This window comes from Pseudomassariella vexata (genome assembly GCF_002105095.1).
Source record: "Pseudomassariella vexata strain CBS 129021 chromosome Unknown BCR38scaffold_15, whole genome shotgun sequence".
Lineage (NCBI taxonomy): Eukaryota > Fungi > Ascomycota > Sordariomycetes > Amphisphaeriales > Pseudomassariaceae > Pseudomassariella > Pseudomassariella vexata.
In genome coordinates this window covers 647,272-674,145 of record NW_024467970.1, presented here as the reverse complement: position 1 = coordinate 674,145, position 26,874 = coordinate 647,272, and the positions used below count along the sequence as shown (strand labels likewise).

The 26,874-nt window shown below is 49.7% G+C and overlaps 7 protein-coding genes across 7 annotated transcripts; 2 read left to right on the top strand and 5 right to left on the bottom strand.

Annotated features, from left to right (window-relative positions):
- Positions 1-1,737: 1,737 nt before the first annotated feature.
- BCR38DRAFT_446827 (uncharacterized protein) lies at positions 1,738-1,983 on the bottom strand. The gene has a single exon (XM_040861118.1). The coding sequence runs from the start codon at positions 1,924-1,926 to the stop codon at positions 1,756-1,758; it is 171 nt and encodes a 56-aa protein (XP_040711685.1). The 5' UTR covers positions 1,927-1,983; the 3' UTR covers positions 1,738-1,755.
- A 1,743-nt stretch (positions 1,984-3,726) lies between these two features.
- BCR38DRAFT_446825 (uncharacterized protein) lies at positions 3,727-4,773 on the bottom strand. The gene is made up of 3 exons (XM_040861117.1): positions 4,705-4,773; positions 4,359-4,655; positions 3,727-4,305 (listed from the first exon to the last, which is right to left on the bottom strand). Exons 2-3 carry the CDS (start codon positions 4,443-4,445, stop codon positions 4,087-4,089), a joined length of 306 nt encoding a protein of 101 aa, XP_040711684.1. The 5' UTR covers positions 4,446-4,655; positions 4,705-4,773; the 3' UTR covers positions 3,727-4,086.
- Positions 4,774-8,938: 4,165 nt separating this feature from the next.
- Positions 8,939-9,686, top strand: BCR38DRAFT_71042 (uncharacterized protein). The gene has a single exon (XM_040865578.1). It carries the CDS (start codon positions 9,155-9,157, stop codon positions 9,581-9,583), a length of 429 nt encoding a protein of 142 aa, XP_040711683.1. The 5' UTR covers positions 8,939-9,154; the 3' UTR covers positions 9,584-9,686.
- A 2,109-nt stretch (positions 9,687-11,795) lies between these two features.
- Positions 11,796-13,136, bottom strand: BCR38DRAFT_327092 (transferase family-domain-containing protein; the record flags this gene model as incomplete). The annotated part of the gene is made up of 1 exon (XM_040854822.1): positions 11,796-13,136. A coding segment is annotated over one exon (1,341 nt), but the record flags the coding sequence as incomplete, so codon positions are not given.
- Positions 13,137-19,082: 5,946 nt separating this feature from the next.
- Positions 19,083-20,779, bottom strand: BCR38DRAFT_413186 (general substrate transporter; the record flags this gene model as incomplete). Its single annotated transcript, XM_040858804.1, has 2 exons — positions 19,083-19,419; positions 19,506-20,779. 2 exons carry the CDS (start codon positions 20,777-20,779, stop codon positions 19,083-19,085), a joined length of 1,611 nt encoding a protein of 536 aa, XP_040711681.1.
- A 932-nt stretch (positions 20,780-21,711) lies between these two features.
- Positions 21,712-24,402, top strand: BCR38DRAFT_352315 (glycoside hydrolase superfamily; the record flags this gene model as incomplete). Its single annotated transcript, XM_040856699.1, has 3 exons — positions 21,712-21,826; positions 21,894-22,500; positions 22,557-24,402. The coding sequence occupies 3 exons, from the start codon at positions 21,712-21,714 to the stop codon at positions 24,400-24,402; spliced, it is 2,568 nt and encodes an 855-aa protein (XP_040711680.1).
- Positions 24,403-24,503: 101 nt separating this feature from the next.
- On the bottom strand, positions 24,504-26,677 carry BCR38DRAFT_70978 (uncharacterized protein). Its single transcript, XM_040865577.1, has 3 exons — positions 26,337-26,677; positions 25,568-26,284; positions 24,504-25,514 (listed from the first exon to the last, which is right to left on the bottom strand). The coding sequence occupies exons 1-3, from the start codon at positions 26,531-26,533 to the stop codon at positions 24,605-24,607; spliced, it is 1,824 nt and encodes a 607-aa protein (XP_040711679.1). The 5' UTR covers positions 26,534-26,677; the 3' UTR covers positions 24,504-24,604.
- Between the last annotated feature and the right edge of the window lie 197 nt (positions 26,678-26,874).

Here is a 26,874-nt window from a genome sequence, read left to right as displayed (position 1 = left end):
GCCTATCCACAAAGCTTAAACACGTCGATATACACAACCACTGGCTTCGCGAGGCATATACGACCAAAAGGCTTAACGTATCCTGGACCCCAACGGCTATCATGGCAGCCGACGGTCTTACAAAAGCACTACCTCCGCAAAAACACGACCTATTCGTGCAGATATGCAATCTCAAAAATATACAAGAGCTTATCCAAGCACAGGAGGTTTCAGACGACAATTCCCAGTTAGATTGAACATATCACTATTCAAATCCTATACTACCAAACAGTTAGGACATGTACTTACTTCGGTTTCCAACAAACCAGTTCTACCGCCTTGTTGAGGGGGTGAGTTGGACAATATGGGCCCTGTGGGCCATGTGGGTCCTATACTTGCCACTATCGCCACCTAGAACGGCGACCATCCCCACATACCTCTATTACGAGAAATGTGGCGAGGATAGAACATTCCCTACTTATCTATATGCTTCTACAACTTGTCTGAATTAATCAGCAAGTCTACCATTCATTGACTATATAAAAACCCTTTTGTTTCCATACATAGACCCTCGAAGAGAGGACCAGAGTTAGCTACAATACATACAGGTTAGGCATATGTGCCCTCCTTTTGCTCCTTCAACGGGAACAAAAAATCCAAGTATGGGTCTGTTTTATACCAAATACTTATTGGACTAATTGTGCAAATTGTATTGCATTGAATTAATGATGATCTCTGGAGACCCCCAAAGGAATGAAATGTAGCCAAAAGGGCCTTATATAGGTATAATGAACGATGCCTACCCTGTAGACAGAAATTGTGTGGTACGATAGGTAGTGGTCATATTGGCCTATAACTGATACGTGACCCCATGGGGGATTGCCCTATAGCTAGAGATAAGATAGATAAGAGCTATAAAAGAGCTCTGCCAGGCCAGAATAGCTGACCTGGCGATCATTTCCGAATACAACAATTCACACCCCATATGCACTCGCATCAATAACGTACGGTAGGTGGCTATATGTCCTCGCAAGCTGGCAATTTTGTGTGTAATGGCCTTGAAGGTCCATATTTTCCTTGTATTCTACTAGGAGAGGCTATCGCGTTTATTATTGTGTCAGGTTACTACTATAGCCATTTTCGTATCGAAGCTTCCTGATGAATTTATTGTAGTGGTATTTTCTTACTCAGATCCCGATTAGTAATACGACAAACATGCATTGGTTATCAAAGACAGCTGGACTACCTGTTGAGTTTTACCTCACTGTGAATGAAAGTGACCTTTTGCAATATCTCTGAGGAAAGCCTCAATTATGTACACGATATGTGGGACGTCGTAAAGTTGGACTCACAGTCCTACGCATTCGAATCTATGATAAACTCGTTCTACCTTCCTAATATTCTAGCGCACTGTTAATCTAGTAAACAGTAAGCCAGATATCTATAATTTATCACAAGCCTTGTTTTAGAGTACTATCTAGGAAACTACTATAAACTCTCCTGTAAGAGACAGGACTTCTTTTCTTTTAAGACTGGATAAATATAGCGCGGTAGTTCTTTTAGGTTGTAGCAGCTTTAGCCAGGAGACAGAATATGCCATCTCGGCGGCACCAAACTCACATACCATGCTCTCCGATTATTTCCGCTAAAGCAGCAACAGCTGCGGCCCACTCGCGGAGATGGAAACTGCCAGAGAAGATATTTTCATTCTGAATTAGGCTGTTTCGAAACGTCTTCAACGTCTTCTGGCCGCGTAGACTGGAGTCTTGCGTAAGCCTAGTCGAGATGCGCAGGTACGGAGACCCACAATTGCGCAAGAAGACCTTCCAGTTCTCTCAGGATGATGTCGACTTCAATCAGCTGTTGGGTTGCCTTGACCCGGGATGGAAGGGTGCCGAGAGGACGCTTCCATTGCGACCAAGCAGAGTGTCGGGCATTGAAGAACATGTAAAAGCGGGCTCCGAGCGCCACCTAAATGTGGGTGTCAACGAGAATATCAGTAAGAAATAGAAGAATAACTAGAAGCTAAAGGAGAAGATGTATCGGAAACAAGCAAAGCTTTGGTAAGTGGAGGTACATGGATCTCACCCAGGACAGCTCCGAGCGTCCACCTAAAAATTCCGCAGCTTCAAATCCCGCCGAGCTACTTCTTGAGACGATCCGATGCCGGTATGGACACCAAGAGGGAAGAGATGAACAAACCTCTACAACGTGGCACTCCGGAATGAAGTACGACCTAATTAGTATTCCTTCTTCTCCCTTGTGGTCGTCAGAGAATATGGCAAGGGCGCCACCCGACACGGATCACAGCTTTCCAGTGATATTCCTGGGCAGCACCGCACGGTGAGGGGGCTTGAGTCGAGGCAATTGAGATGATTCGTGCCGCTGAGCTCTCCGAGGAGGACGAGATGCCGAGGCATGGAAAGAAGAAAACTCCTGGATTTCTGAAAGCATTAGAGAGATGGGATAGCACAGTGTATGGAAGAAGTGGAAGAAAGCGACGAGTGCAAGAGGGGGAGACCCAGTGAAGAGGTCCGGATAGCTTGATTCAGGAAGTTGCCAAATTCATAACAGAATGCTCGCCAACTATATAACTGGAAGACCCCATTGAACCCCACCCACATCGTTAAGTTCATGTATAAGAATATGAATGGTCATTTGTAACTAAATGCAGCAAATATGAGGACATGACATACGATAGTACCTCTACTGACGAATGGAGCAATCATATAGTTATAAGCATTCATTATACATGACCAGCCGGCATTTTGCGATTCAAGTTGTTGGACTAATGAAATAATCGGATGAATTCACACGTTGGTGCATCACAGCTGAACCCTAAACCTCCAATTTGCGTAAAGAGGTACCGAAGTAAGTTTGTAGATTATGCCTTGTATGTGTAACGCAAGGGATGATGAGCCCCTTTATTCCTGTAGTTGACGCAAAGTTCGATTAAGATCAACTCATAGCTCGGTTGTTCAAGAAAAGGCAACATAATGAAAGGGACTTGAAGTATCTCAGAGCTAGGACTAAGAAATGTAAAACACATAACGCAAAGTAAAAATAACCTCAAGATTGAGGCAATGCAGTAAACTCGTCTTACTCAAAAGCCTAGCCTCTCTGGTCATGCTAAGCACAGCGACACGATGTGACAACAAGCCTCCCTGATCATCGCGCCTCCCTTCATCGTTTGTCGAAGCCCTGGTAACACTCCCAAGTTAATACCGAAATAGTAAAGTTTGCAACGGTAGCAAACTAGGAGAGCTCTGTTGTACTCGGATGAAGTATGAGCACGTGTTCCAGGACCGGCTTGGTTAGCCACTGCTTCGATAATCTCTCTGCTGCAGAGGTGCAGTTTATGATGCCACAGGAAAAGCGCACTTTTGCGAGTACATCCCTATTCTCCTGCACTTGCTCTAGGCAGTTTAGCGCGACCTGTAACCCTTCGAGAGGGATTTCATTACTTTAATTGCGGTTGCAGGCCGCTTGCCAGACGCCTAGGCAGCCCTGAGGCAAACTAACGAACCTCACCATCCCCTTCCGTTGGATTGGGTTGATTGGTTGCCAAGGTGGTTGCCATAACTAGCCGGAAATTAGATTATCGCCAACCAAGTCTCCAAATTGATACAGCTTGGCAACTAAAATCTGGAGAATTGGTGGGTTGGGTTGGCTGGTTGACGTCAATCCTTGGCAACCAGATTGGAATGGCTGGGTTGTCTCGAGGGTTGGACCGTCCAGGTAGCTTTCCGTAATATTTAGTGGAGTGGCCACATGAACACCGGGGTCTTCTCTGGCGATAGTATTCGGCATTATCGTGGGTGAAAAGAACATATAAACATAAGGCCTCGGAGGCGATGTGTCAATATTGGCGACCTAAGGTAACTAAAGTCGTCAAATAGACGTTATTTCACGCCTCCTGCCTCTCTGCCTAGCTCGTTCGAACCCCAAACCAAACCGCAATATTTTCCTCCATAAAAAGAAAATCTATCAAACCAAAACACAAGAATTGAAATAGCGCAATTTTCTCTGCCCGACATTTCTCGTTGCTGTTGCTTGCAAGTCCACAACCCCCTTCGACTCCTTAAATTTCACCAGCGTACCTTATTATCAACACGAGCAAGCATTCTCGATAGGCCCGAAACTGGGGCTCCCGTAAACAGGATCCGGGTATTCACACCACCATTTGCCGGTTATACACCACAACGTGGCATCTTTGTGTGCGGCACACCAGTCGGGTGGTGTTGAGACACAAGCAGGCGTCGCAGATGCCGTAGTCGAGCTCACTGAGGATGCTTCCGCTTGACGGGTGGGAGTATATGGAGAAGGCTATTGCACATCAGCGTTAAGCAAAGGTCCTGTCGAGTGAATGCTTAACTTACACCATCATCGACTGCAGCGGGCAGCGCATGTGCTGCTTGGAGGGCACCGAAGAATACTAAGGACTTGAAAATATTTTGGTACAACATCTTTGCTTGGTTCGAGGGTTGGTATTTTGCAGAGCATGTAGATAACTTGGACTTCGGGGGTTTTTGACTTGAGTTGACCTAGAGGCACATCAAAGAAAAGTCGAATGATATAGGCCCATTTTATACACAAAACGTAATCTTACTACTCCTTTGAGATATCCTGGCTGTGTTTGCTGGAATACGAGGTTTCTGTCTCCGGGTAATATGGACCTGTTCGGCTTGTCAGGAAGGGGCGCAGCAGTGTTAGTTGCTGACGAACCGTCAAATAGCAAAGACACCAAGGAAGAAATCGAGCATGGGACCTGATATAGTGTGAAGCAAACTGTCAGGTTTGCTGTACTATGTACTGCGAAACAAATTCGGGTCTGGTTCTTATTCATACCCTGCGTCTAATCAGCTCCAATGCACGCAGCCCGGTGCAGTGTAACAATAGCCTTAGCACGGCACACCGGGGATGTAAGTGGTTACACAAAGATATGACTGGGGTTAATACGAGTCTCTTCGTACAAGCAGTCCAGTCTGACAAGCGGTCAACAGACCCAAAGCTTACCCAGGTAGAGTGATTGAGATATTCCAGACTTTGCATCCTTCGCTGTGCCGTTTATTTAGTTCCCGACCTGACCACCATAAACAGCAGATATCTAGGTATCAGAAAGGCTTCCTCGCCACCGAGGTGATAAAAGTAAAAGAAAAAAACACAGCCAGACCCAGCACGAGCCAGGTCTAAAAAAACAGGCAGACATCTAGCGTTATTCGGCTCGGACCGATGTCTCGTTAGACGGAAGGGTTGAGCTCAATCATTGCTGACCAATTAGACACGACAGCTTGCCTTTTCAAGGTATTGACTTTTGTATATAAGCCGGAAACTCAGAAAGCTAAGTATACAATAACCAACAGCAAATCTCGAGTCGTTGTAAATTCCTAGCTCGAAACACCATTGAACCTGTTGCGTTCGCTTACAATGAGATCCCTCTATTTGTTACGGAAAAGACGTGCACAAGCGCTTAAGCGAAAACTGCATTCTTTTTATGTTTGCCCATCAAGTAAGGAGGCTCAGCTTCCTGGGGCTCCAAGATAAATACATACGAAGTTGTGCTGCTAAGACTAAAAGAAAGGAAAAGTAGCTATGGGAATGATTTACTGCCAAGGGGAGTAAAATGAGAAATAGCTGTATCAAACGTCGATTATATATGTGTAAGATGTTATTCAAGTTTATATAAAGTACTCGCTTCAGGTTCAACTGTCAGTAACACTAGCATAGATTCGTTAGATTCGCGTACAATCAAAGCACAAAGAAGTTCTTGCATATCAGTACGTTGAAACAACGACCACAATATACAGATATACAAATACGGAATGATGTTATGAGTGCAGTGACACCAGCCTAATTTATAACAGAAATCGTGTCCATCGATCTGTAGAGATTAAGCTATGCCATCTTCACTTTTGGACATGCCGAGCTTGCAAGTCAAGAGAAGCCGAAATAGACGACCCAGTTCTCGGAACCGGTCCAGATGGAAGGCGGCGCTTTTCGAAGAACCCTCGGGATATGCTCGAAGTCGCGGAACCGCAATTTCTTGCTTGAAGATTTGGTCATTGAGTTGAAACTCCCGAAACTTCACCTCGGGATGAATTGAACTGAAGCAATTGTCAACACATCCTGGGACTAAGCATATATGAAAGCGGGCCACTCGCGATTTCAAAACATCCTTTCATAATTGTTAGTGGGCTACGAGTTTGTTGGAGGGTTGCCTCCTGTGGATTCCAGTTGGTTCTGCTTCTTTGACATGGGGTCGTTCCAAGGGGTCGGGGTCAAGTGACCAGTGATTGACTGGGTCTACAAACTGCAGCCTCGACATGACCGACGTTTAGTAAGCTGATGAATCGGTTAGAAGAGTGATGGCCAAGACCGTGTGGTTGGCTGTCCAGGGAAAGGAGACGCTCGCCGCACGCCCTGCTCGTGATCGCTTTGATCGATCAATAGATCTGGAGCTCAGAGCAACCAGTCGTCGTTTCCTAACTACTGAATCATCCTGGGTCACGTCTTTGGAAATAGAACTTTTGATGCTGCGACCCGATTTCTTGCTCAAGCGCCGAGATAGACTTCGGCGTCTTGAAGTTGGATTCCTTGATAACCTCATCTGGCAGGTATCTTCGATGCTGTGCTTCGGACAAGCATACCCGATAGACACTGTCCGCTTGATAATCTTGTGTTTTTTTGGAGACGAATGCGTGCACCTGTCAACAGCATGCTTGTGGTATAAGCATTGTCAAGTTGCGTATCATTAAAAAATTTGGTAGCTCATATTGCCGCCGGATCATGACCCTGACATGGCCTGAGGCTACGATCCGAACCTCAAGTCTGCCCTGCGGTGAAGTAGAATATCTTGAGAGCAGCAAAGCATCAGCGCAAATCCGTTGTCCTTGCCTTTAAGGTGTCATGGTAAGTGGATCCGGGGGGATAGCCACGCGACGATGGATATGCGATTCGAATCGAGTCATTGACTCATCTTGAATACTCGGCTTGTGGTTCGCTGGACACAGCCCTTGGAGAGGATCACCTCATGCAGGCCAAGACATCGATTTGTCAACGAGGTTCACTTATATGTTAAAAGAGGGGCAACCACACGAGGTCGTCAGACAGTCGCAGAGACCACAGACAAATCGTGATTGTCGTATCGGCTCGCCGCACGGAGGATTGAGAGTAGGAGCGATATGTTGTCTCGGTGTTTCTGGTCTTCTACCTCGACTGCCCAGCAGGAGCCACTTGAGGTTGTTTTTGTGGTTGTGGAGTAGGGGACTAAGAAGGAGGGAGAGTCATTCCAACTTCAAACCCCAACCTTTTATTGTGAGAGCGACTTGAAGCAATGGCTCGGAACAGGTGCTTGAATTCACTAGAACACGATCTAAGCTTGAACTGAATGTGAATCCAGTTCCATCAAGCCAAATTAATTAAACTGAGCTTTTGCGATTGGAAGTCGATGCCTTCGATGCTCATCTGCAGAGGTGTTTTCTCGGGCAGAGACCAAGCAAACCCCATCCTGCGGCAAAGACGTGGTTATTGCCGCTTGCGGACCGCCCCTCCTTCCCTGGCATGGTTTCTGTAACATTCGGTAGTTACTGGACCTTCTCATTCGTCTCTGGATGCGGGACGCGCAACGGAATGTGAGCGACAGCTCATCCGACCATAACTGCGCAGATTCCACTGACAAGACAACTGTACAGGTGTACATCCGCAAATGTTTCGACATTAAGTATTTTACCCCACCGGACGGTAATTGACTCCTCGTCGTCCCACCGCGGCAGCTGCTGACAAATTAGCGGAGGGCCTGTACGAAACTCAAGAATGTTTCTCGGGCCGTCATGATGAAATACGCGAAATCTCCGAGTGGATGAGATGGCTCTTGGTTCAGCTTGACCATGACCGACATGGGGATGAGAACTCGGGTGGGCTTTACAATCTTCATCATCTGAGGCCATGGCGTTTCTCCCGCTGCAGACATATAAATTCCGGATGCGTGACAGCGGTTCTTGTCATCCGATCTTTACACAGACTCCTTGATCTCTAAGTCTCTAGGATGTACAACACACTAACCTCTGCGGCTCTTTTGGGCCTGGCCGCCATAGCCGGGGCCGCAACACGAGCTCGTCGTCGAGACTTTCCGGGCTAGCGCGCTATACCGTCTCGAATGCGACAATGAGGCTTTGACTCTTGACATGAAAGCCAATGAAGCTGTCCCTGAGGCTAGTTCACGATGAAGCGATTGGTCAACTCAGGACGGCATTGGCCGATGACAAAATGGCCATGGCCTGACTCAACCAAAGTACCTCAATAAAGGAGGTCTGCCAACTAGCACAAGATGCCCAGAACCATTACTCGAATTCATCGCCCAAGAAGAAAGAGGCGAAGAAATGGCCTCGCAAGCTTTCTTCGAGGATCAGATACTATGGGACGGCACTGGATGTGATTTCGCAATATCATCCCAAATATCTTTCCCTGGCGTGGGGCACCATGATGATTGTCTTCACTGTGAGAAAGAAGGACCCCCCATTTGATGAGTCGCCGCGCTTATGATGCAACTAGGTTATCCCGAACCACGAGAACATAGTAACGGACCTGTCTAAATCTCTCTTCGAGATCGGGGGGCTACTCGAGCGAATCAAAGCAAATGCGACACTCTATCGACCTGGCGAGATGAAAGACACCATGGCGGTCGTTTTATATACTCTATCTTCAACCCCTTTGAACTGGGCTCTAAGGACATCCTGGAGCAGATCAAAGCATGCATTGAAACCACGGACGGTTTGGCCAACCAAACATAAAGATCCGAAGTCAGGGACATTCATATCGACGTTCAACTTCTCGTATGGAATCTTGACTAAATGCAGTGTCAACTCGATCAGTTCGATCTTCAGGTCGGTCAGCTCTTGCAAGTAGCATCATGTAAAGAGTGCCTATCCGACTCGCTTGATTTGTTGGCTAACCTAATCATAGGTAACAAGTCGGTGACTGAGCGAATCGACAATGGCATGAGAATCGTCATGCCTCAAATACGCGATGTGCACTTCAACAATGTGATGAATTTCTCAAGCCGCGGCCACTGCCCCAAGACATGTTGTATAAGCAGTAGTCCTTGATGCGCCGAGTGTGTAAGGGTTTCAGTCTGAACAACAACCTCGCCCACCTGATCCAGCAAGTGGGAGATTAGATGTCGACCCCCAAGTCCTCCCTCATTGGCCTGCAAGCCAGCCCGCGCGCGGACTCACGAGTCAAGGATATCGCACTACTACTCATCGCGGTACTGCACCTCCAATTTTCTCAAGTTATATGGTACTTGTCGACCTCAGAGCAGAAAAAACATATCCCTTCGATGGTCGAAGTGCTCAAAAGTCTGGTCTACCAAATAGTTCGCATGGACACCGGAATTTTAGCAGAACGCCTGTATACAATCACAGCCGAAAAGCTGAATCCGCAACTCTCGAAAGATGAGTGGCTCTGCTTACTCTACCTGGTGCTGGAACACCAAATCTTTCATTATCGTGGAAGCAGAGGATGTCTTCAGGTGCTCCAAGCAAAGACACGGTTCTACGGATCTATTTCTGAAAGTGTTCCAAAGGATCGTAGATCCGTCTTCTGATTGCAGAATCTCCATCAAACTTCTTGTCGTGAGCTGTGGCGTGGTCGAAAAGGGCCATCTCTTAGGAAACAATAACACGGTCGTGTCGGTTCAGAGGCCGATGCCTGTGCTGCCGAGACTCAGGAACCAAGATATTGGCAGCGGCGGGATATTCAAAACCCCGGCGTGGCAAAAACTGGCGAGAAAATCGCGATGATCGCTTTTTATGGAGTCTTGCATGAGTTATCACAAGAGTTGTGGGAAAAGTTGGGGGCCGGAATGCGCGAGCATCCACAAAATTCACTCTGCGACCAGTTGCCAACCCCTCCCGTTTAACCCGGTCGCACAACCACGGCAACATCTTCGCAGCTGGTTCAAAGTCTGATAACTTCAAGTACATCTAGGCACTAACGTCGGTCCAAAGTGCGCCAGCACAGAACTCGATCGGCATGAAAGTGTCGAACTCGGCTACCATCCTCTCGCGTAATCACTTCTTCGCAACGAGACCTTGCGCCATTCGGGGACAACTCCAGCGGCAATTGAACGTTAGCAAAGCAGCAGCGCTGTAAAATCCGGGTATCGTTCCCCAGATCCTCTACCCCAGGCCGGGCAGCCAGCAGGTCCCCACCTTCTCCAGCCAGGCGCTCGCAGTACTCTTGTATTCCTGTCTCGCCACCACATACTTAGTTGCGGGATTTTATCGCTTCTGGGATGCAGAGCACGGGGTGTTATCCTTCGTAGATGCATCTTTGAAAAGATCGACCAAGTTCTCTTGGGCTGAGATCTCTCGTTGCGAAAAGGGTTGGAGGCCGTGAGACATCGGGAACGTGAAGGGCGGCGCAACCGCGGGGCGTCATGAGCCATCTGAACAGATGTTCAGTCCCTCTGTCACGCATATTGGTGTGATCTTGGGTACTCAGTGAGCTCACTCAACAATTACTCAGGGAAAAGTCCGGCTGGATGAAATGTAACGCTGTCAAATCAATGTGGTTCAATCCATACACACCATCAACGAGACTCATAATGTCGAGTTCCTTGCACATCCGCACCAGCGCTTCCCAGGGGAAGCGGACCTCTAGGGAATGTGAAGACGGTGTCAAACATGGGAATTTGGGTTCATTTCCTCTGGGATCGCAAATCCTGAATGATCACGTATAAACCGAGCACCTCACCATCTTCAAACGGATGGCTCAGAGAAATATATTGAACCCGGAGCGCAGTTGACTGCTCCAGCGGGAAGATGTTTTAGGGCACGCATCATACACCGTCCTGAAATAAGCAACTTAGTCACCTTCTTCGTACCGCGGATCCCTCAACAAGGTACTAACAGCTGTGGTGGCATTAGGCACCGGCACGACTTCATATGTGTCGACGCCGCCCTGAAGTTTCGCAACCTCAGATCGCGCTGTTTTCAGGAGTTCGGGGTAGGTAAAGCGGAGAAAGATATCGGGCCGAGCTTCGGTTTCTCGTTGTCAAAGCCGCTCGTACTCGCGTGCGGGTATTGGGAAGACCCGAAAGGAGCCGTGGTTGAGTGAGTGGGTAGTAGGGGCGAAGCTGAAGTAGAGATCTCGCATATAGTGCCCAAAATCAGGCTATTGGACGAAGAAGAGGAGATGGAAGAGGGTTCATTGGCCATGCCGGCTATACTGGGATGGGTAGGGCTGCTAGATCTTCAAGGGGGTGAGTTGGCTATCGTGCGTTGACTGGTTGAGTGGATAGAACGTCCGGGGGCGGGACAGTCGATAGCGTACCAATCTGCATACTATGGTATCAATAATCGAGTGGGCACCCGATGCAAGGGCTCTTTCATCTGATAAATGATGTATTCGGGCTCATTTCGTTGGCTACTTCAAAGCGAGGAATCCACTCAAAGTACCATGCATGAAACGGGATGTTGGTAAGCAGCGTAATTGGCCATCTTGTGTCAACGCCAACCTTGTCCACTTCGGAACTTTCCAGAAAGATGCCATGGGCATCTTGTGATGACCCGCTGAAATACCGGTCGTAACTACGGAGTCGCCAATCGCGTTTGATTCAGCTGGGAAATATGATGATATCTGAGAGACATGGCCAGCTTCCATGGTTGCACATCAACTGCGAAGGACCAACGACTACGAGGGCCCGAAGGTGAAGCGATATAACCAGGTGACTCGGATTAACTAAATTATATTATGAATTACATGGCTTTGGGAAGTGTTTGCCCCTTTCGAACAACTTACCCAATGACCCCCCCGTCCACCCATTTCATCCAACCTTCGTCCTTGCACAACAAATCCATCGCATCTTTCGATAAACTCAAGAAAAGCTCCTGGCTGTTCGAGTTCGACTTGGCTGGTAGGATCAATGCCGTTCCCAAATTCCAATCGCCGTGTCCGCGCCTGATCGCATCGGGCGTGGTGACAGCAACGCCGGGGATCTTCCACTCGGCGTCAGCCCCAAAATGTCGCCACGTGTTGAAGGCCAGAAATCCAGGCATTCGAGGGTCATGGTTAACGCCGATGGCTCGTGGATCGGGAGCTGCCGAAACCATATCTAGCCTCTCCTGGACGTGTTTTTGATCGATTCTTTCGATGGACTCTTTGATCAGTGGCACAAGCTTTGCAACGTCGTCACCAATCTCCTCAAGATTTTTCATCGAAACCCTGGTGACTGCAGGCAGTGCTGCGTTACCATAATACTCTTTCGCTCTATCTTGGAACGCTCGAGGCCTCCAGTTCACCGAATGCCAAAGCATCGCTTCGTAATTGTCCTGCATTTCGGGAAACAACGGTTTCTCGGCCTGCCGGCGTGCTTTGACGACATGTGCAAAGGTAAGAGCAGCCAGGCAGGTATACGTGGATGGAGGTGCGGCCGAGTTCTGCGTGCGCATGTGTTCTTGAAGCTTTTCGGTTTGGCTCCTCGTGAACACGAATATTTTCCCAACTCGTTCGACATCTTTAACCGGTGTAACATTGGCGCGGAATAAGGGCTGGGTAGGTCCACTGCAGTCAGGGAGGATCGTGTATTCGGGACAAGCAACGATTAGGTCTTCGAACTTTCTAGGATCACTGCCCCGCGCCCCTTGGAAGACGCTGTCCCCAAAGACCTGTTCTGTTGGTTGCGCATCGGCGCGAGTCCGAGCTGCGAAATTTTGAAGGAAGATACGCATACAGTCTGCGTCACATATTGAGTGATGCAGATAAGCTACGAGGAGCAGTCCACCCTTTGCGAAGCGGGCGTGGATCCTCGACACCGGCAACGAGCCCGACTGGACCTCGAGCGTTCCTGGGATTCCGAATTCTTGATCAATAAACAACCTCGGTGGAAACCCCTTGCTTTTGACTTCATCGTATGCAACTTCTGTGTAATCTGAGGTGAAGGGGATGTCGTAATGGGATGCCTGACGCAGGAGCGCAATACCCGGCGGGTGATCACTAGCTTCAATCCGTCCTGCGAATAATGGACACTCTTTGGCGAGGCTCTGCAGGGAAGACTTCAGATGCTGGGAAGCATTCCCTGCTTCATTGTCGTCGAGCGGGAAGCAAAGAGCAACGGTGACATAAACCCTCGGAGCAGCCTGATTCCAAAATGATAGAGGCTTCAAGGACTCACTTTGCCACTGCAGCCCATGATTCTGAGATAGTGAAGTCATATGGGGGCCGGGTGTGGACATTGCAGAAAGGCGCAACATCCGACCAATGACAAATCTTGCTCCGTTGCTCGTAAGCCAGAGGAGCCTCGCGGTATTTCGAGGAAACAGGGGGGGGGCTGTATTTCTGGTGATGGTGGGAATCACGGTGCGTTCCTCTGCGTCTTCGCCGTATTGATATGGATGTATGCTGCAGTGACACGATCGTGTCGTCGACGATGAATCCCGCCGCGACCGGATATTCCTCCAAAGCCCTGATACATTTTCTGCCATGGTGAAGATCAGAAGCTGAAGGCAGACTTCAAGGGTGGGCACATTGCAGAAGTCAGTCTTACCCAATATCAGAGGAGATATTTATGAGCTGTCGATATGGCTGTCAATATGGTTTCAGTGATTAGGCCATGTCCGAACTGAGGATGTTTCCGGAACAGAATGTGGAAGTGTTTATTGAATGATCGGTTTCGTCAAGAAGATAGTCAACATTGGTCTGGTGGTTCCCAAACGGGTTTGCTGCATCTGCAGCCCCTCGTCACTCCACGTAGCCGCCGCATAATGGCTATCTTAAGCTACAGTGGCCATTGAGAAAGACCGGCTGACCAAATTGAAGCGCTGACATTACCTGTCGCAAGGCTGATTTCCGATGCGGTGCTGCCAATGTCATGAGGGATCATCACGCTTGTCAGGCGCCGCAGGCATGAACAGGAGCCGGGGAGAGAAGCCGGATAGAGGAGCCGGGGAGAGGAGCCGGGGAGAAGATCCGGTTTCCTCATTGACAAACAGCACCAAGCCTGCGGTCGATGTCCTATTGCGCGAATCCTTCCCACCCAAGTGCCACCAACACCAAGCCTTTGGGGAAAGATAGGCCTGAACTTGACGAAGTTGGTTTGTTTGCCACATCCAACTCATCAGTGTCATCGCATGCTGCCAGTTCTGACCCAAGCTGAAAGTCCGAGCACTGCTAGTACCGGGCGTTAAAGTCGTCCCCAGCGGCACGATTTTGACCCCCTAGCTAGTCTTCCCGGGCCCTGCAGACGTTGCCACCGCAGTGGACAATATGTGCGCGTACGTCAGTGGCGCGGAACGCGGAATATTGAATGGACATATCGACCTGTAACTGTGGCGGTCGGGTAACGGCTCGACATAGTGGCGGTACGGTACGAGGTGCAGCTTTGGGGAAGCGCAACTAGCACACGGTCGGCAGAAAACCTTCTTGACAAACACCCAGGTAGTGCTAGGCCAGGATGAAGATCGCGCCCAACTGCGGGGGGGGCCAACTGACGGGGTTTATTACTATATCTGACAAGTCACACACTTCCGGCAAACGAGCCATCTGGGCAAGAATGAAGGCGTCACAGGTGAATACATTATGGACGGCTCGAGTGCGAACCCTTATCGGAAGCCACCGCAGCTCATCAGAAGCGGCAATAGCAAGTTGGATAGCGTCTAAGACAGGTGTCGGTACTCATTGCGGATGAGGAATAGCTGCAAGCGGCCAGCAACCAAGATTCCACTCCATGTTTGCGTCTGAAGGTGCTGAAGCAAAGATACGAACCGTCAGACCAGGGGGTTGTTGGCCGATCTCACCTCACTGTCGCTTTGCGCTGTGCGTCGTGCGTGTCAAGCCAGTCGCCAAACAATGATGGGGTCCTGGAGAGTCGCTCGCATCCGGGCATATCCATCATGAATTCTTCTAAGATTTGACTATCACCATCAAACTTGGACACGAAGCACTTGTGACGATGCTGTTGAATTGCAGGGCAGCTTCTCAATATTTCCAAAGTTGCGAGTCTGCAACTGCTCTGGGCTAGCAGAGCTCACCAGAGCAAACATGCCTGTTCCTAGGGATGCCTGTATGAGGGACCCCTGCTTGTCGGGCGAGTTCCCCCTATTCCCCTGTGCACGTAGCGCAAACACTTGCAGGGAACTTCTGCAGCCAACCTTAGAAACCCCCACATATATGGATGCTGAATTTGTTTTCGAAGCGTGCACGCCTGAGAGACAGTGGCATCTTCCTGAAAGTTTGGAGCTGCCACTGTTCATCGTAGAGGCGAACTGCAACCAGCTGGGAATACAAGTACATCTGAGGTTCTGCCATATCGCATCAATGCCGAAAGTGCCATCACCGTCACATGGGCATCTGTGGAGCATTGTAGCAGTGCATCTGCACGACTGCTCAAGGTGAAGAAGAGGTGAAGTTTTGCCTTGCTGCTTGGAACTGCCATTGAATGCTCGGGTTGCACCCTGCACCCTGCACCTTGCACCCTGCAGATTGCTAGACGTCACGTTGTCCGTGCGTACGACGGTCTAGACTTGAACGTAGCACATAGGAGGTGTGATTAATGATCTGACATGATAAGCAGTGACAATGCTGCCGAAGTTGAAGGCTATTCCAACGTTTTCGTACAAAGTCAGAGTATGATTTTGCCAAGATACCCGCTTCATATGACCAGGTGACTGACCATAAGCTATACGATCGACAGCCTATACAACTCCCCTTTGGACCCTTTGGGTCATTTGGGCTCACCGCTAAGTTCCGTCTTCGCTGTCAATTCGGGAGGTAATCTGCGATAGCGCACGCACACAATCTGGTTGTTGATCCAGGACAATTTGTAGAACTGGAATCGAGATTTCGGGCTCGGCTTACTGGCTCAATGCCGTGAAGACAAGCAGAGCAAACAACAAGGTATAGTACTCGTAGAATCGTAGATTAAGAATAAACTGGCCATCTCAAGCACTATGATACACTTACTGGTGGCACTGAACTAAACCCAAAATACTTCAACGAGGCACCTGTAACGTTCGCTGCAAATAGGGATGATTATGTTCTTGTACACAAGATGTAGCGTTCATACTATCTACAACTTTCTTTGAATGAAACAGTGCTTGAGTATCCTAGCGCTCCATTTAAAATTGTTTGTCAAATTGTGGTGAAGCAAGTCCCAGCCGTTTCTGTGGTTTAGTTCTATACTCCCTTGTTGTGGATACATGATGCAAACTGGGTGCTGGCCTCGAGCTCATTTTGACATCGTGGTATCGGCTTAGTCGGCGTGATCCTGAAAATCCGGTAACTGTCATGTATTCCTAAATTTTAATATCTGCAACAGCTTGATGTCACCATTTTCTGTCCCGGCTCTACTTTGACACTGATTCTCGACGCCCGATTTAATCCGGTTTAGGTGACTAGGAGGGGTGGCCGTATCCCATCAAGGGTCCTATAAGCAAGCAGAAGTAGCGTGATAATGGTTATTGCATAGCAACTTCAAATGTCGCAGGGTGGGATGGTCTCATAGGAGAGTTTTCTCAGTTTTCCGCTACAGCCGTTCTGCAAGACCAACTGTTGGCTGGTTTGATCCATGTAAGTCGGGTCTGGATTACGAACCGATCAGCCCTGGTAAGGTATCAAGCGTATAACGAGCGTATAACGAGCACTACGAAGCGTTCTCTCTGCAATTGCAGGACCGCTTGCTCGTGTGCTAATGGACTTCAGCTATAACAAAAGAAAGGCGTCTATTTGGTAGTCTCTGGGTACCTCGAAAGGTCCAGCGAGTGAAGGTGGCCGTGAGGGCTTCTAAGAACAGTATAATGATAAGCGGTATTGCTCTATTCGAGAGATGCTGGCTCGAGGGAGACTTGTGTTCATGAAGGTCCAACCCTATGAAGTTTTAGCATGCCAGGGGTTATGTCTCTATTCAGGTTGTTGAAGAGCCGGAAATCCGATATGTGCATTTTCGGCCAGTTCAAGGATACCGTAAGTCCACTCCTGCATCTCTAGTGAAAAGTTGCTGCATCTCGAAAATAGCGCTCAGTACGTTCATGATCTGGAGGACCAGGCGAGCAGGGTCGTACTCATAATCCCATTTGGTCTTGTCGGGATTATCGGCGGCAAGGCCCAGGGTTTCGTAGTCGTATGATGATAGGCTGGGTTTTCGTGATCTTAACGGATGATTTCAGGATATAATCACGTTCATGCTCTTAAATGGCCAATCGGACCGACTGCGTCTCCAAGAGTGTGTCGAAACTCTCAGGACCTTCGATATGGAGAAGCTCGGCGAGCTGCTGCGTGGATATTGGCATGTTTGCAATGGACAGTGATGTCAAACTCTCTTTTCGTGTCTGATCAGAGCGCTGCGTGGTGCTGACGAGCACTGAAGGGTTGGTTACTGTTGACCGTAGAACGGCTGCTGCTGTATCGCTATTTCAGGGACTTCGTGAAGCGAGGAATTGATTTCGGTCCAATGCAGAGGATAAATCGATGCATGGCGTCCATTATAGTATGACGACCTGCTCACAACGACACGATGCTCTAACTCCCTCGAATATTATACCGCACTTTGAATTACAGGATGTAATTATGATCCTAGCATCTGCAGGAAATACCAACGAGGATATTATAACTGTCTGAGCTCATGTCAACTGATCTCTAAGACAGCACTATTCATAGACAACACATGCCACGAGAGTAAGGGTCACCCACAGCTAATTTTCATACCTTTAGTCAAGTAGTAATGATAAGATTGTGCTTGCTTGGTGCAAACGGAAAGACTGCCCGTAGTAACGGTCCCAGGACACTAACTATCCATGAAACAAGCATATCGAGGTATAAAATTTAACATCAACCCGACGGTTAAATTCTAGGCCAAACCGAGCCAGGTAGCCCTCTGAAAATTCAAATAATTAGAGAGAAAGGTATGTCTAAAAACACCTATATGAGGACTTGTGAAAAAATGATGTTTGAACGACCAGTTGGTCCCCAAGGGTTGTCCATGTTGTAGTTTAACAATTCACCACTTTGAAGCGAATACTAACACCATTCAAGGGGTCAATAGTTCATATTCAAATCATCTCTGTTATACTCTCTACCAGCGGCTGTAACACCTACACACAAGACATGTCTTCTTATATAATCATTGCAAGCCCTTTCCACAGAATTTGCTCACTCCAAAATTCCACTCGTCTAGCACCCCAGCATCCAAAGCAGTTCAGCATACCTAACCCTAATCTCAACAAAACTCCATTGACTAGACCAAACCAACCTGTTCCAACTTCGCAGCCATGACCTGAATCAAGCACAATGAAGTCCAGGAAGGGTACATTTTCCCAATCCGTTTCACATCAAGGAGAGCAACTATGGGATCAGCTCCCATGCATAGGCGGGTAGAAGGACGAAAATGAGTATCCCTGACCTCCTGTGACCAACTGAGCAATATGTGTTTTGCCGTAGGTGTTAGGGTGTATGAAGGGCTAAAAAGAGCGGCCGTTAGTCTGTCTAGCCGTTTGAAGAATAGGAAAAGACACACCCGTCAAATTACTTACCACACCTTGAGAAATTAGGTTTTAGAGATTTGACAATGTGCAGCACAGCGAGCCTAGTTGTAGATTCTCTATTAATGGTGTTGTAACCAATCTAGTAAAAGCTGAGGATGTGGTGCAGGTCGAGTTGAATCTGGGTACCTTCTACGTGACAGAATGACGATGGGCAGAGTCCTTTCGTGATGTATTCATAGTAATGCTGTTTGTCATTCCCTAGGACAAGGGTCATAATGGGCTGAGTACGGCTGAAGATGACAGCGTTCAACAGAGAGGTCAATAGAAATTGAAATAACAGACCCATGAGGAAGACTCTTCTTGCTCAGGTGAGAAGACAGACGAACCCTTGAAAACGCCAATGAAGATCTTCCAAGTCGCTCCCTCTTCGAGAATTTGGCTATGCACAGCAAATGGACAGAGCTTAAAGCAGACTGTCATTGACATCGAGTTAAAACGCATTCAAAACTCTCGTCAGGCAAGGCGAAACCAGCCGAGTGGTATAAAGTTACTTTTTAGAAATTGATATTTCATTATTGTTCATCATGAGAACGAACTACTTGGTCCATTGCCCTCAATCCTCATGTTTCAAACCTTCTCTTTCATCTCGACGTCCTCTTTACCCGAAAACTCCACTCTCTGCATATCCGGAACCCCGGCGTCCTCCCCGTCGAAAATAGTCGCAATCTGCTCTAGACTTCGTCCTCCCGTCTCGGGGTACCAGAAGTACACCGTCACAAGCATGACCAGCAACACAACAACGAATACGATGTAGTACTTCCAGCCGATCGTAGCCAGAGCGATGGGGTTGACAAAGGTATTGAAGAAGATGGCCGTGATAGAGGCAACCCACGTTACCGTGAGACCGCGGGAGCGGAGGCGGAAGGGCCAGATTTCGCAGGGGTAAGCAGTGAGGAAGGGGCTCCTAGAGGGAGGTGGTGTGTTAGCTAAAGACGGCGGAGAAGTGTGGAGGAGATCTTGATCAATGATGCGGGGCGGGGGAAGACTCACAGAGCGATGTCATAACCAGCAAAGAAGACAAACAGGAACGGAATGACGGCGATTCCAGTCTTTGAATTTCCTGTCTCGGCGAATGAGCCCGAGAGAGCCGTGACGAGAACGTAGGAGATCAACATGATGACAGCCGAAGCCATAAACAACGGCCTGCGACCCAGACGATCTACCGAGAGCGCTCCAGCAACAGAAAATATCAGATTCCAGACTTGCAAGCAAGCAGAAATGAGCGTCTGATTCGTGACGCTCGTGACGCCGACGGTGTCGAGTACTAGCGAGAGGTAGTAGCTCACCACGCCGTTGCCAGCCCACTGGGCGAAGATGCCCAGACTGATGGAGATGAACAACCGGTAGCGGTTACCGGGGGTCTTGACCATATCGGCGTAGCTTGCCACGCCATGTGCCTCCTGTTCTGCCTTGATGGTGGTTGTGATCTCGATAAACTCGTAGTTAACGAGCGCGGAGTTTTGGTCGCCGCCAGCGTGGGCTTTAGCGAGGATATTCTTGGCCTCGTCCGGACGGTCGACGGAAATCAGCCACCTTGGGCTCTCGGGAGCCAGCAGGAGTCCGGGAAGGGCTAGTACGGGCAGAAGAAGTTGGAGGAGGGATGGCAGTCTCCACGCCCATTCGCTGGTGTAGTCGCGCGTCGCAAAGGTGACCCACGCCGCTACCGAGCCGCCAACGTACCATCCGCACATGAAGAGGGCGTTGAGGATACCGCGGTGGGGAGGATACGCGATCTCGTTGATCAGAACCGGAACGGCGTTGCCGAAAAGGGCCGAGGCGCATCCGACGAAGAAACGGGCGAGGATGAAGGCCACGTCGTTTGGAGCCGCGCACTGGAGAATGGAGCCGAGGACGAGGAAACTGTATCCAGCGTAGACACCGGGCTTGCGTCCGAACTTGTTGGCCAGCCACGCAGCAATTGGGAAGAATATGCCGGCGCCGAGCCAGTAAATCGCATTGATCCAGCCCAGCCAGGCCCCCGAGGGCTTGCCCATGAAGTTTTCCCATTGGTCAAGGGCCTGGAGACTGTTCATGAGCGATCCATCGTAACCGTTGGCCGAAGCTGCAGAGAACTTGAGGTCAGAAGAAGTTAGTGGAACGGCCGGGAAGCGATTGAGCTCACAGAATAGGACAAGAGACAACAAGCTGAAGTTCAACTTGAGCAGATATCCGCGTTTCCACCACGGTAGTCCGTCATGGGGCAAGACAGCCGTAAGCTCACTGCCCACGGCCTTTTTCGAACCAACATCGCCTCCGAAACCCATGATTGGAGTACACTTCCAAGCTTAACACAGTGGGAAATATTCAGCAACAGAAGGAGCAAGTGTTGCTGACAGCAATGTGCATGACATGAACATGATGCTAGACACATCAAATTCTGAATCGTGCGTAAAGACCCGGGCTTGTTTTATAGACGAGCGAAAATCGTCTGATCCCGTCCGCGTTATGTAAAATCAAGGCGAACTCCACGATTTCTTGTAGCATAGTACGGGGGTAAAGGGCGCCCCGGCCAACGCAAGGGTCAACAAGAGGACTCCCCAGACTCTCCATAATGGGTCACGAGCCAAAATAATGGCTAATGGACCGATAGAATGGGGAAATATGGGACGAAAAGTTCCAAAGCAGGTCTGCCCTCAGACGGCGGAGAAACGGAGAATCAGGGAATTACTCGAGTCAGTTCACTTTGGCCCCTGAACTCCACCCCTGAACTCCGTAATATCGACCTGGACCGATCCAGAAAGACTAGCGATTCGGCATCTCCTGGGATTGGACCAACACGGAGAAATGCCTCGCATTTGCAATGCGGCAGCGGAGAAATTCGGTAGAGCTGGGAATTTCGCATGGTTAATTACAACGCGCAGCTCCTATGATCGTGAAAACAGCATTGAGAACATCCACGCTGTAAAGAAAACACTCTTTCTCGGGCAGAATATGACGTCATTGCATGCTATATTACGAAAACGGCCCCGTTATTGTATTCATGGAAAACAGCCGTCGGAAAGCGATCGCCTCGTTTATCGAGCGCATTTTGAACGACACATAGATTGTGTACTTGCGTTGAAAAGGAAATAGTTCTCCAGTCTGGACGTCCTTACTGCCAGGACAGCTTGATGTTTATCTGAACCTGCGGTTCGGCACACTCCTCAATTCGAATTTTGGACATCTTGAGACGCGGAACACCTGGCAATACAACAAGATGCCGTCCTTAGATGAACCCCCTACGAATGGGCATTCCTGGGAACCCGCAAGTTTCGACGTAGAGTTTGTATTGAAGCGGCTCACTCTAGATGAGAAGATCTCCCTCCTAGCAGGTAAGTGCGCATGCTGGGCGATATCTTCCCAATGAGATCCTGCATGTCGCTGACCACATCAACCCAGGCGAGGACTTCTGGCACACAGTGCCCGTCCCCCGCCTGGGAATCCCTTCGATCCGTCTGTCAGACGGTCCTAATGGAATCCGTGGCACCCGCTTCTTCGGCAGTGTACCTTCGGCATGCCTACCATGCGGCACCGCCATCGGCGCAACCTTCGACCAAGAATTGGCTCGCGACATTGGGCACCTCCTCGCTGACGAGGCGCGGGCCAAAGGCGCGCACGTGGTGCTGGGCCCGACCATCAACATTCAGCGCGCGCCGCTGGGAGGCCGGGGATTTGAGTCCTTCTCGGAAGATCCCCTGCTTTCTGGTATCATTGCCGGAAATTATTGCAAGGGTCTTCAGGAGAAAGGAATAACGGCGACGCTGAAGCACTTCGTCTGCAACGATATGGAGCACGAACGTATGGCAGTCAATTCGATCGTGACTGACCGGGCCTTGCGGGAGATTTACCTGCTCCCGTTCATGATTGCGATTCGAGAGGGTCGGCCCGGGGGTATCATGACTGCGTATAACAAAGTCAATGACCTCCATGCGTCTGAGCACCCAGAACTCTTACAGTCCATCCTGCGAGAGGAGTGGGGCTGGGATGGACTCGTTATGAGTGACTGGTGAGGATCTGGAACCTGACTTGCTGCTATGTCATCAATTAACAGTGTCTCTACAGGTTCGGCACATACAGCACTTCCGAAGCCATCAATGCGGGGCTGGATCTGGAAATGCCGGGCCCATCCAGATGGCGCGGTTCCGCCCTGACGCATGCCGTCACAGCAAACAAAGTGCCGCTGCGAAAATTAGATGAACGCGTCCGTGCCGTTTTGAAAGTAGTCAAGACAGCGATCAGTTCTGGAATCCCACAGAACGCACCAGAGACGTTGCTTAACAGGGAACAGGACCGGCGGCTACTGCGAAAAGCCGGGGCCGAGTCCATTGTGCTTTTGAAAAATGACGATAGCAACTTGCCATTCAAGAAGACCAGCAAGATTGCCGTCATCGGTCCGAACTCGAACATCGCCACGTACTGCGGCGGTGGCTCCGCATCTTTGAATGCGTATGAAGCGATCACACCCCTGGATGGAATCACCGCCCAAGCCGCTGGTGAAGTCATCTGGACTCAGGGTATCTACGGCCATCAGAAGCTGCCCCTGATAGGTAACAAGCTCCGTACTCAAGACGGCCGCACCGGATTTAGTCTCAAGATATACAACGACCCACCCGCATCTGAATCCAGGCGGCTTCTGGAAGAGCGACACGAAACGGATTCGATGGTTTTCTTTCTCGATTACAAGCACCCAGAACTAGAGACAATATGGTACGCGGATGCCAAGGGAACCTTCATACCGGAAGAATCTGGCGTGTATGACTTCGGTCTCTGTCTCCAGGGAACGGGTAGGCTGTATATCGACGGGCAACTTCTTGTCAGCAATTTCGAGAACCAAAGGCCTGGGCCGAGTTTCCTAGGTGCGGGAACCATGGAGGAAACAGGTTCGCAAGAACTCGTTGCTGGACAGGAGTACGAAATTCTTGTGCAGTGGGGATGCGCTAAGACGAGTAAGCTCAAAGCTCCAGGCACCGTCGACTTTGGTCATGGTGGGTTCCGGGTCAGCGGTTGCAAGCGCCTGGACCTGAAAGAAGGCATTGAGGACGCCGTCAAGGTAGCGCGCGATGTTGACCAAGTTGTGCTCTTCGCTGGTTTGAGTGGCGAGTGGGAGTCGGAAGGAGAAGACCGCGAAACGATGGTTCTGCCACCACACACAGACGAACTTATTGCACGGGTGTTGGAAGCAAACCCAAATACCGTTGTGGTAATCCAGAGCGGAACGCCTGTTTCAATGCCCTGGATCACCCAGGCCAAGGCCGTTCTGCACGCATGGTACGGAGGGAACGAAACCGGCAACGCAATCGCCGATGTCATCTTCGGAGATGTGAACCCATCAGGGAAACTGCCTCTCACGTTCCCTCGTCGTCTGAAAGATAACCCGGCGCATCTCAATTATCGTTCTGAAGGAGGTCGCTGCCTCTACGGCGAGGATGTATACGTTGGATATCGATACTACGATGAGGCCGAAATTGAGCCTCTATTCCCATTCGGGCATGGCCTGTCGTACACGACATTCTCCATCTCAAACGTCCGACTCACCACCAGGTCCAGCAACTCCGAGATCAGCTGCACTGTAGATGTGACAAACACCGGCGCGCGAGGTGGAGCGGTTGCCCTGCAGCTCTACATATCTCCCCGCGCAAAGCCAAATCCCACCATACCGAAGCGACCGCTACAGGAGCTCAAGGCTTTCAACAAAGTCCGAGATTTAGCTGTTGGCGAGTCAAGGACGGTTTCAATAACTTTTAACTCGGTCAGAGACACGAGTTATTGGGATGAAACCGCCGGGATGTGGTGCAGTCGTGCCGGCGAGTACAGCGCTCGGGTTGCACTCAGCAGTCGAGATGATAAGGCAGTAGAAGCTGTATTCCAGGTGAGCGAGACAAGGTGGTGGGGTGGTCTGGCACCTTGAACTTGTATACAGAACTAGGCCGGATAAGGATAGGAAAACCTGAGTCTTAATATCCGTGTCGTCTCTGACGTATCATGGTCTGGGCTCATCGACCTAAAGCGATTCGAAAACCTAGATACAATCTTGAGATTTCTTGCGCAGCCATATATGAAATCTGGAAGAACGTAAGTGCTTGTCCACTATAGTTCTTTCCTTCCCTCAGCTACCAATGATCATTTTGGCTTGTTCCGCCATGTGTCGTACCATCCTTGATTCTGTCCGTATCGATCCAGCTTTGTAGGTTTGCCGTGTTCATTTTCTCGCTCTGGTCCAGTCTTGAGAGAATGACAGTTAATTCACGGATGTACTCGCCCGCACGCTTCGCCGCCATTTCGTCCTCATCATACGGACATGCCAGCAGCCCTACAGCAACGTCGCGCACCTTGAACGCAAGGTGAAGACCGTTGGGCTCAAGAGCCGATTCTGGAAGGCCATGCAGCACATGTAACAGCTGCCGACAGATGTCTTCGCGCTGTCTCCAAAGCAATTTTCTCCTATGGGCATTCACATTGTAATCTGAGGCAGTGCTTGCTGCTGCTTCAGCGCTGTCAAGCTGGTCAATTACGATACTCTGCAGCCACAAGTGCGTGACGTGTAAGTTCGCACGCATCGATGCGAACTGTGATTCCACAGCATTCTCGAGCAAATCTGGTGCCACAGCAGTCGGAACTGAATCGCCGTCGTGGGATTCTGTAGTGGGAGTGTGCGCCCATTGTCGCAATGGCGGTGGGATCGTGTTGTCGAGCATGTAACTGAGCTCCTGGAGCCGAGCTGTCAAGTGTGCTATATTCGCACTTACATCTTGCGCCCTCCGGCATTGACAGGACTCTCCGATGTCTCCAGATCTATGCGCTTGTAAAGCTGGCACAAGCGCGGCGCGGAAGACCTTTGAGTGGATGATGAAGCCGCTTGTGAGACAAGTTGTACCGGGTTCGGGAGCAAGTACCGAATCCTCGTGGATCATCTCGTCGTCCACTTCAAGGGGCAAAAGCTCTTCTATGTTTGTTGAAGATAGCCATATAGGGTCAAGAAAGTTGAGCTTCTCCCTCCGAAGGTTCTGCAATTGAGAATGTCTAAGTCTAGGTTAACTGTGGAATTCCTCACGACTGAAGCGGGGAGAACTCACACATAGCCATAAAAAAGAAGCCAGAATCCTTTCTTCCGTAGCTGCTTCTCAATACAGTTAAGGCCTTCATACTCGGATTTTTTATGCAGATGGAGAAGTCGTCCGAGCTGCATGGCTTCAACCTCCATCATGCGCGAGCGGTTCTGTTCCCCAAGCTGGAAGAAGGCAATCGACATCAAATATGCCACAGCGAACTTTTGATAGTTGATCTCGTCGAAGTACGTGGGTCCACGTAGGCCCATCAAGAGGTCGTAACAGCAGTTTATTGTTTCCAGTCGCGAGGTGAAGCGCAGAGGTGGGTTGTGGGTATGGTAGCTGTCGAACCGGGACGGCATAATGCCAACCACGACTGCACAAAGAGCGAATGCCAAGCCCAAGAAGACATCGTCGTGGAGATCTCGGTCCTGATCGAGATCATTACGGAAGGATGGCCGATGGACAACCGGAATCAGGGGGTAAATAAATCGTATGTAGTCCCTCAATATCCGTTTGAAAAGGCGCCGCGAGCAGAGCGCATCCGTTGGATACACAGGTTTAGTTGCCAGCTCGAACGTGGATGAGGTCGATGACTGTGGAGAGAATCCCGGCGCCGCCAGGGCAGCAGGGCCACCACGCGAATTGCTGGCAGGTGAGTATTGAAGAGAAGCTTCTTTGGTTCCCAGCTGCGGGAACCCCAAGCTTCCGGGATTGTTGTTTGAGCCTTCCCGTCGCTCATCCCTTTTAATGGTTCAGTGAGGCTCCGCCTGTTAAGCAAACCCGACCCACATACCTTCTTCTCGGCCCCCGAGTTCTCGTTGGGATGTCGAAGGTGCATGTTACGCTTAATCTCGCACAGCGTTTACATGGCTCGGCTTCAGCCAACACAGGGCTGCTCATCTCGCACCGGACCTTCCTGGTGCGACAAGCGTCGCAGGAACGGCTGGAGATGGTAAGTCTACCATTACGATGACCTAAGTCTACCATCATGTGTACCTATGAATGAACGATCAAGCGGGTGAGAGAGACTGTGTAGCTCCATGCTCTAATAGATGGATGGATGGGGAGGCTAGCGGAATGGAAATGAATTTTGGAGATCTGGGAACCTTTCATCGTAGCCCGAGTCTAATCGGGTTGTTTGGGCAAAGCAAATGCGTACCCCGAGGTCAGGTGCAAGTGGCCCCGCATCAATCACTTGCAGGTTACTGCAGCAGACCGCGACAGCTGGCCGCAATGTGGCAGCTGTCACGGCCCAGGTGCAGTGCTCGTAACAGGACTGAGCCTGCCTGTTTTGAAACAAATATTGTGCCTATTTAGGTGCTTATCAACTC

Excerpts from the sequence above, each read along its gene's own strand:
- BCR38DRAFT_446827 (XM_040861118.1), bottom strand. The coding sequence starts at position 1,926 with ATGTTCTTCAATGCCCGACACTCTGCTTGGTCGCAATGGAAGCGTCCT.
- BCR38DRAFT_446825 (XM_040861117.1), bottom strand. The coding sequence starts at position 4,445 with ATGTTGTACCAAAATATTTTCAAGTCCTTAGTATTCTTCGGTGCCCTC. Across the intron at positions 4,306-4,358 it reads CCGCTGCAGTCGATGATGGT|CCTTCTCCATATACTCCCAC; the intron begins GTAAGTTAAGCA and ends GATGTGCAATAG.
- BCR38DRAFT_71042 (XM_040865578.1), top strand. The coding sequence starts at position 9,155 with ATGTCGACCCCCAAGTCCTCCCTCATTGGCCTGCAAGCCAGCCCGCGC.
- BCR38DRAFT_70978 (XM_040865577.1), bottom strand. The coding sequence starts at position 26,533 with ATGATGGTAGACTTAGGTCATCGTAATGGTAGACTTACCATCTCCAGC. Across the intron at positions 26,285-26,336 it reads ACTCGGGGGCCGAGAAGAAG|GGATGAGCGACGGGAAGGCT; the intron begins GTATGTGGGTCG and ends AACCATTAAAAG. Across the intron at positions 25,515-25,567 it reads CTTCTTTTTTATGGCTATGT|ACATTCTCAATTGCAGAACC; the intron begins GTGAGTTCTCCC and ends ACCTAGACTTAG.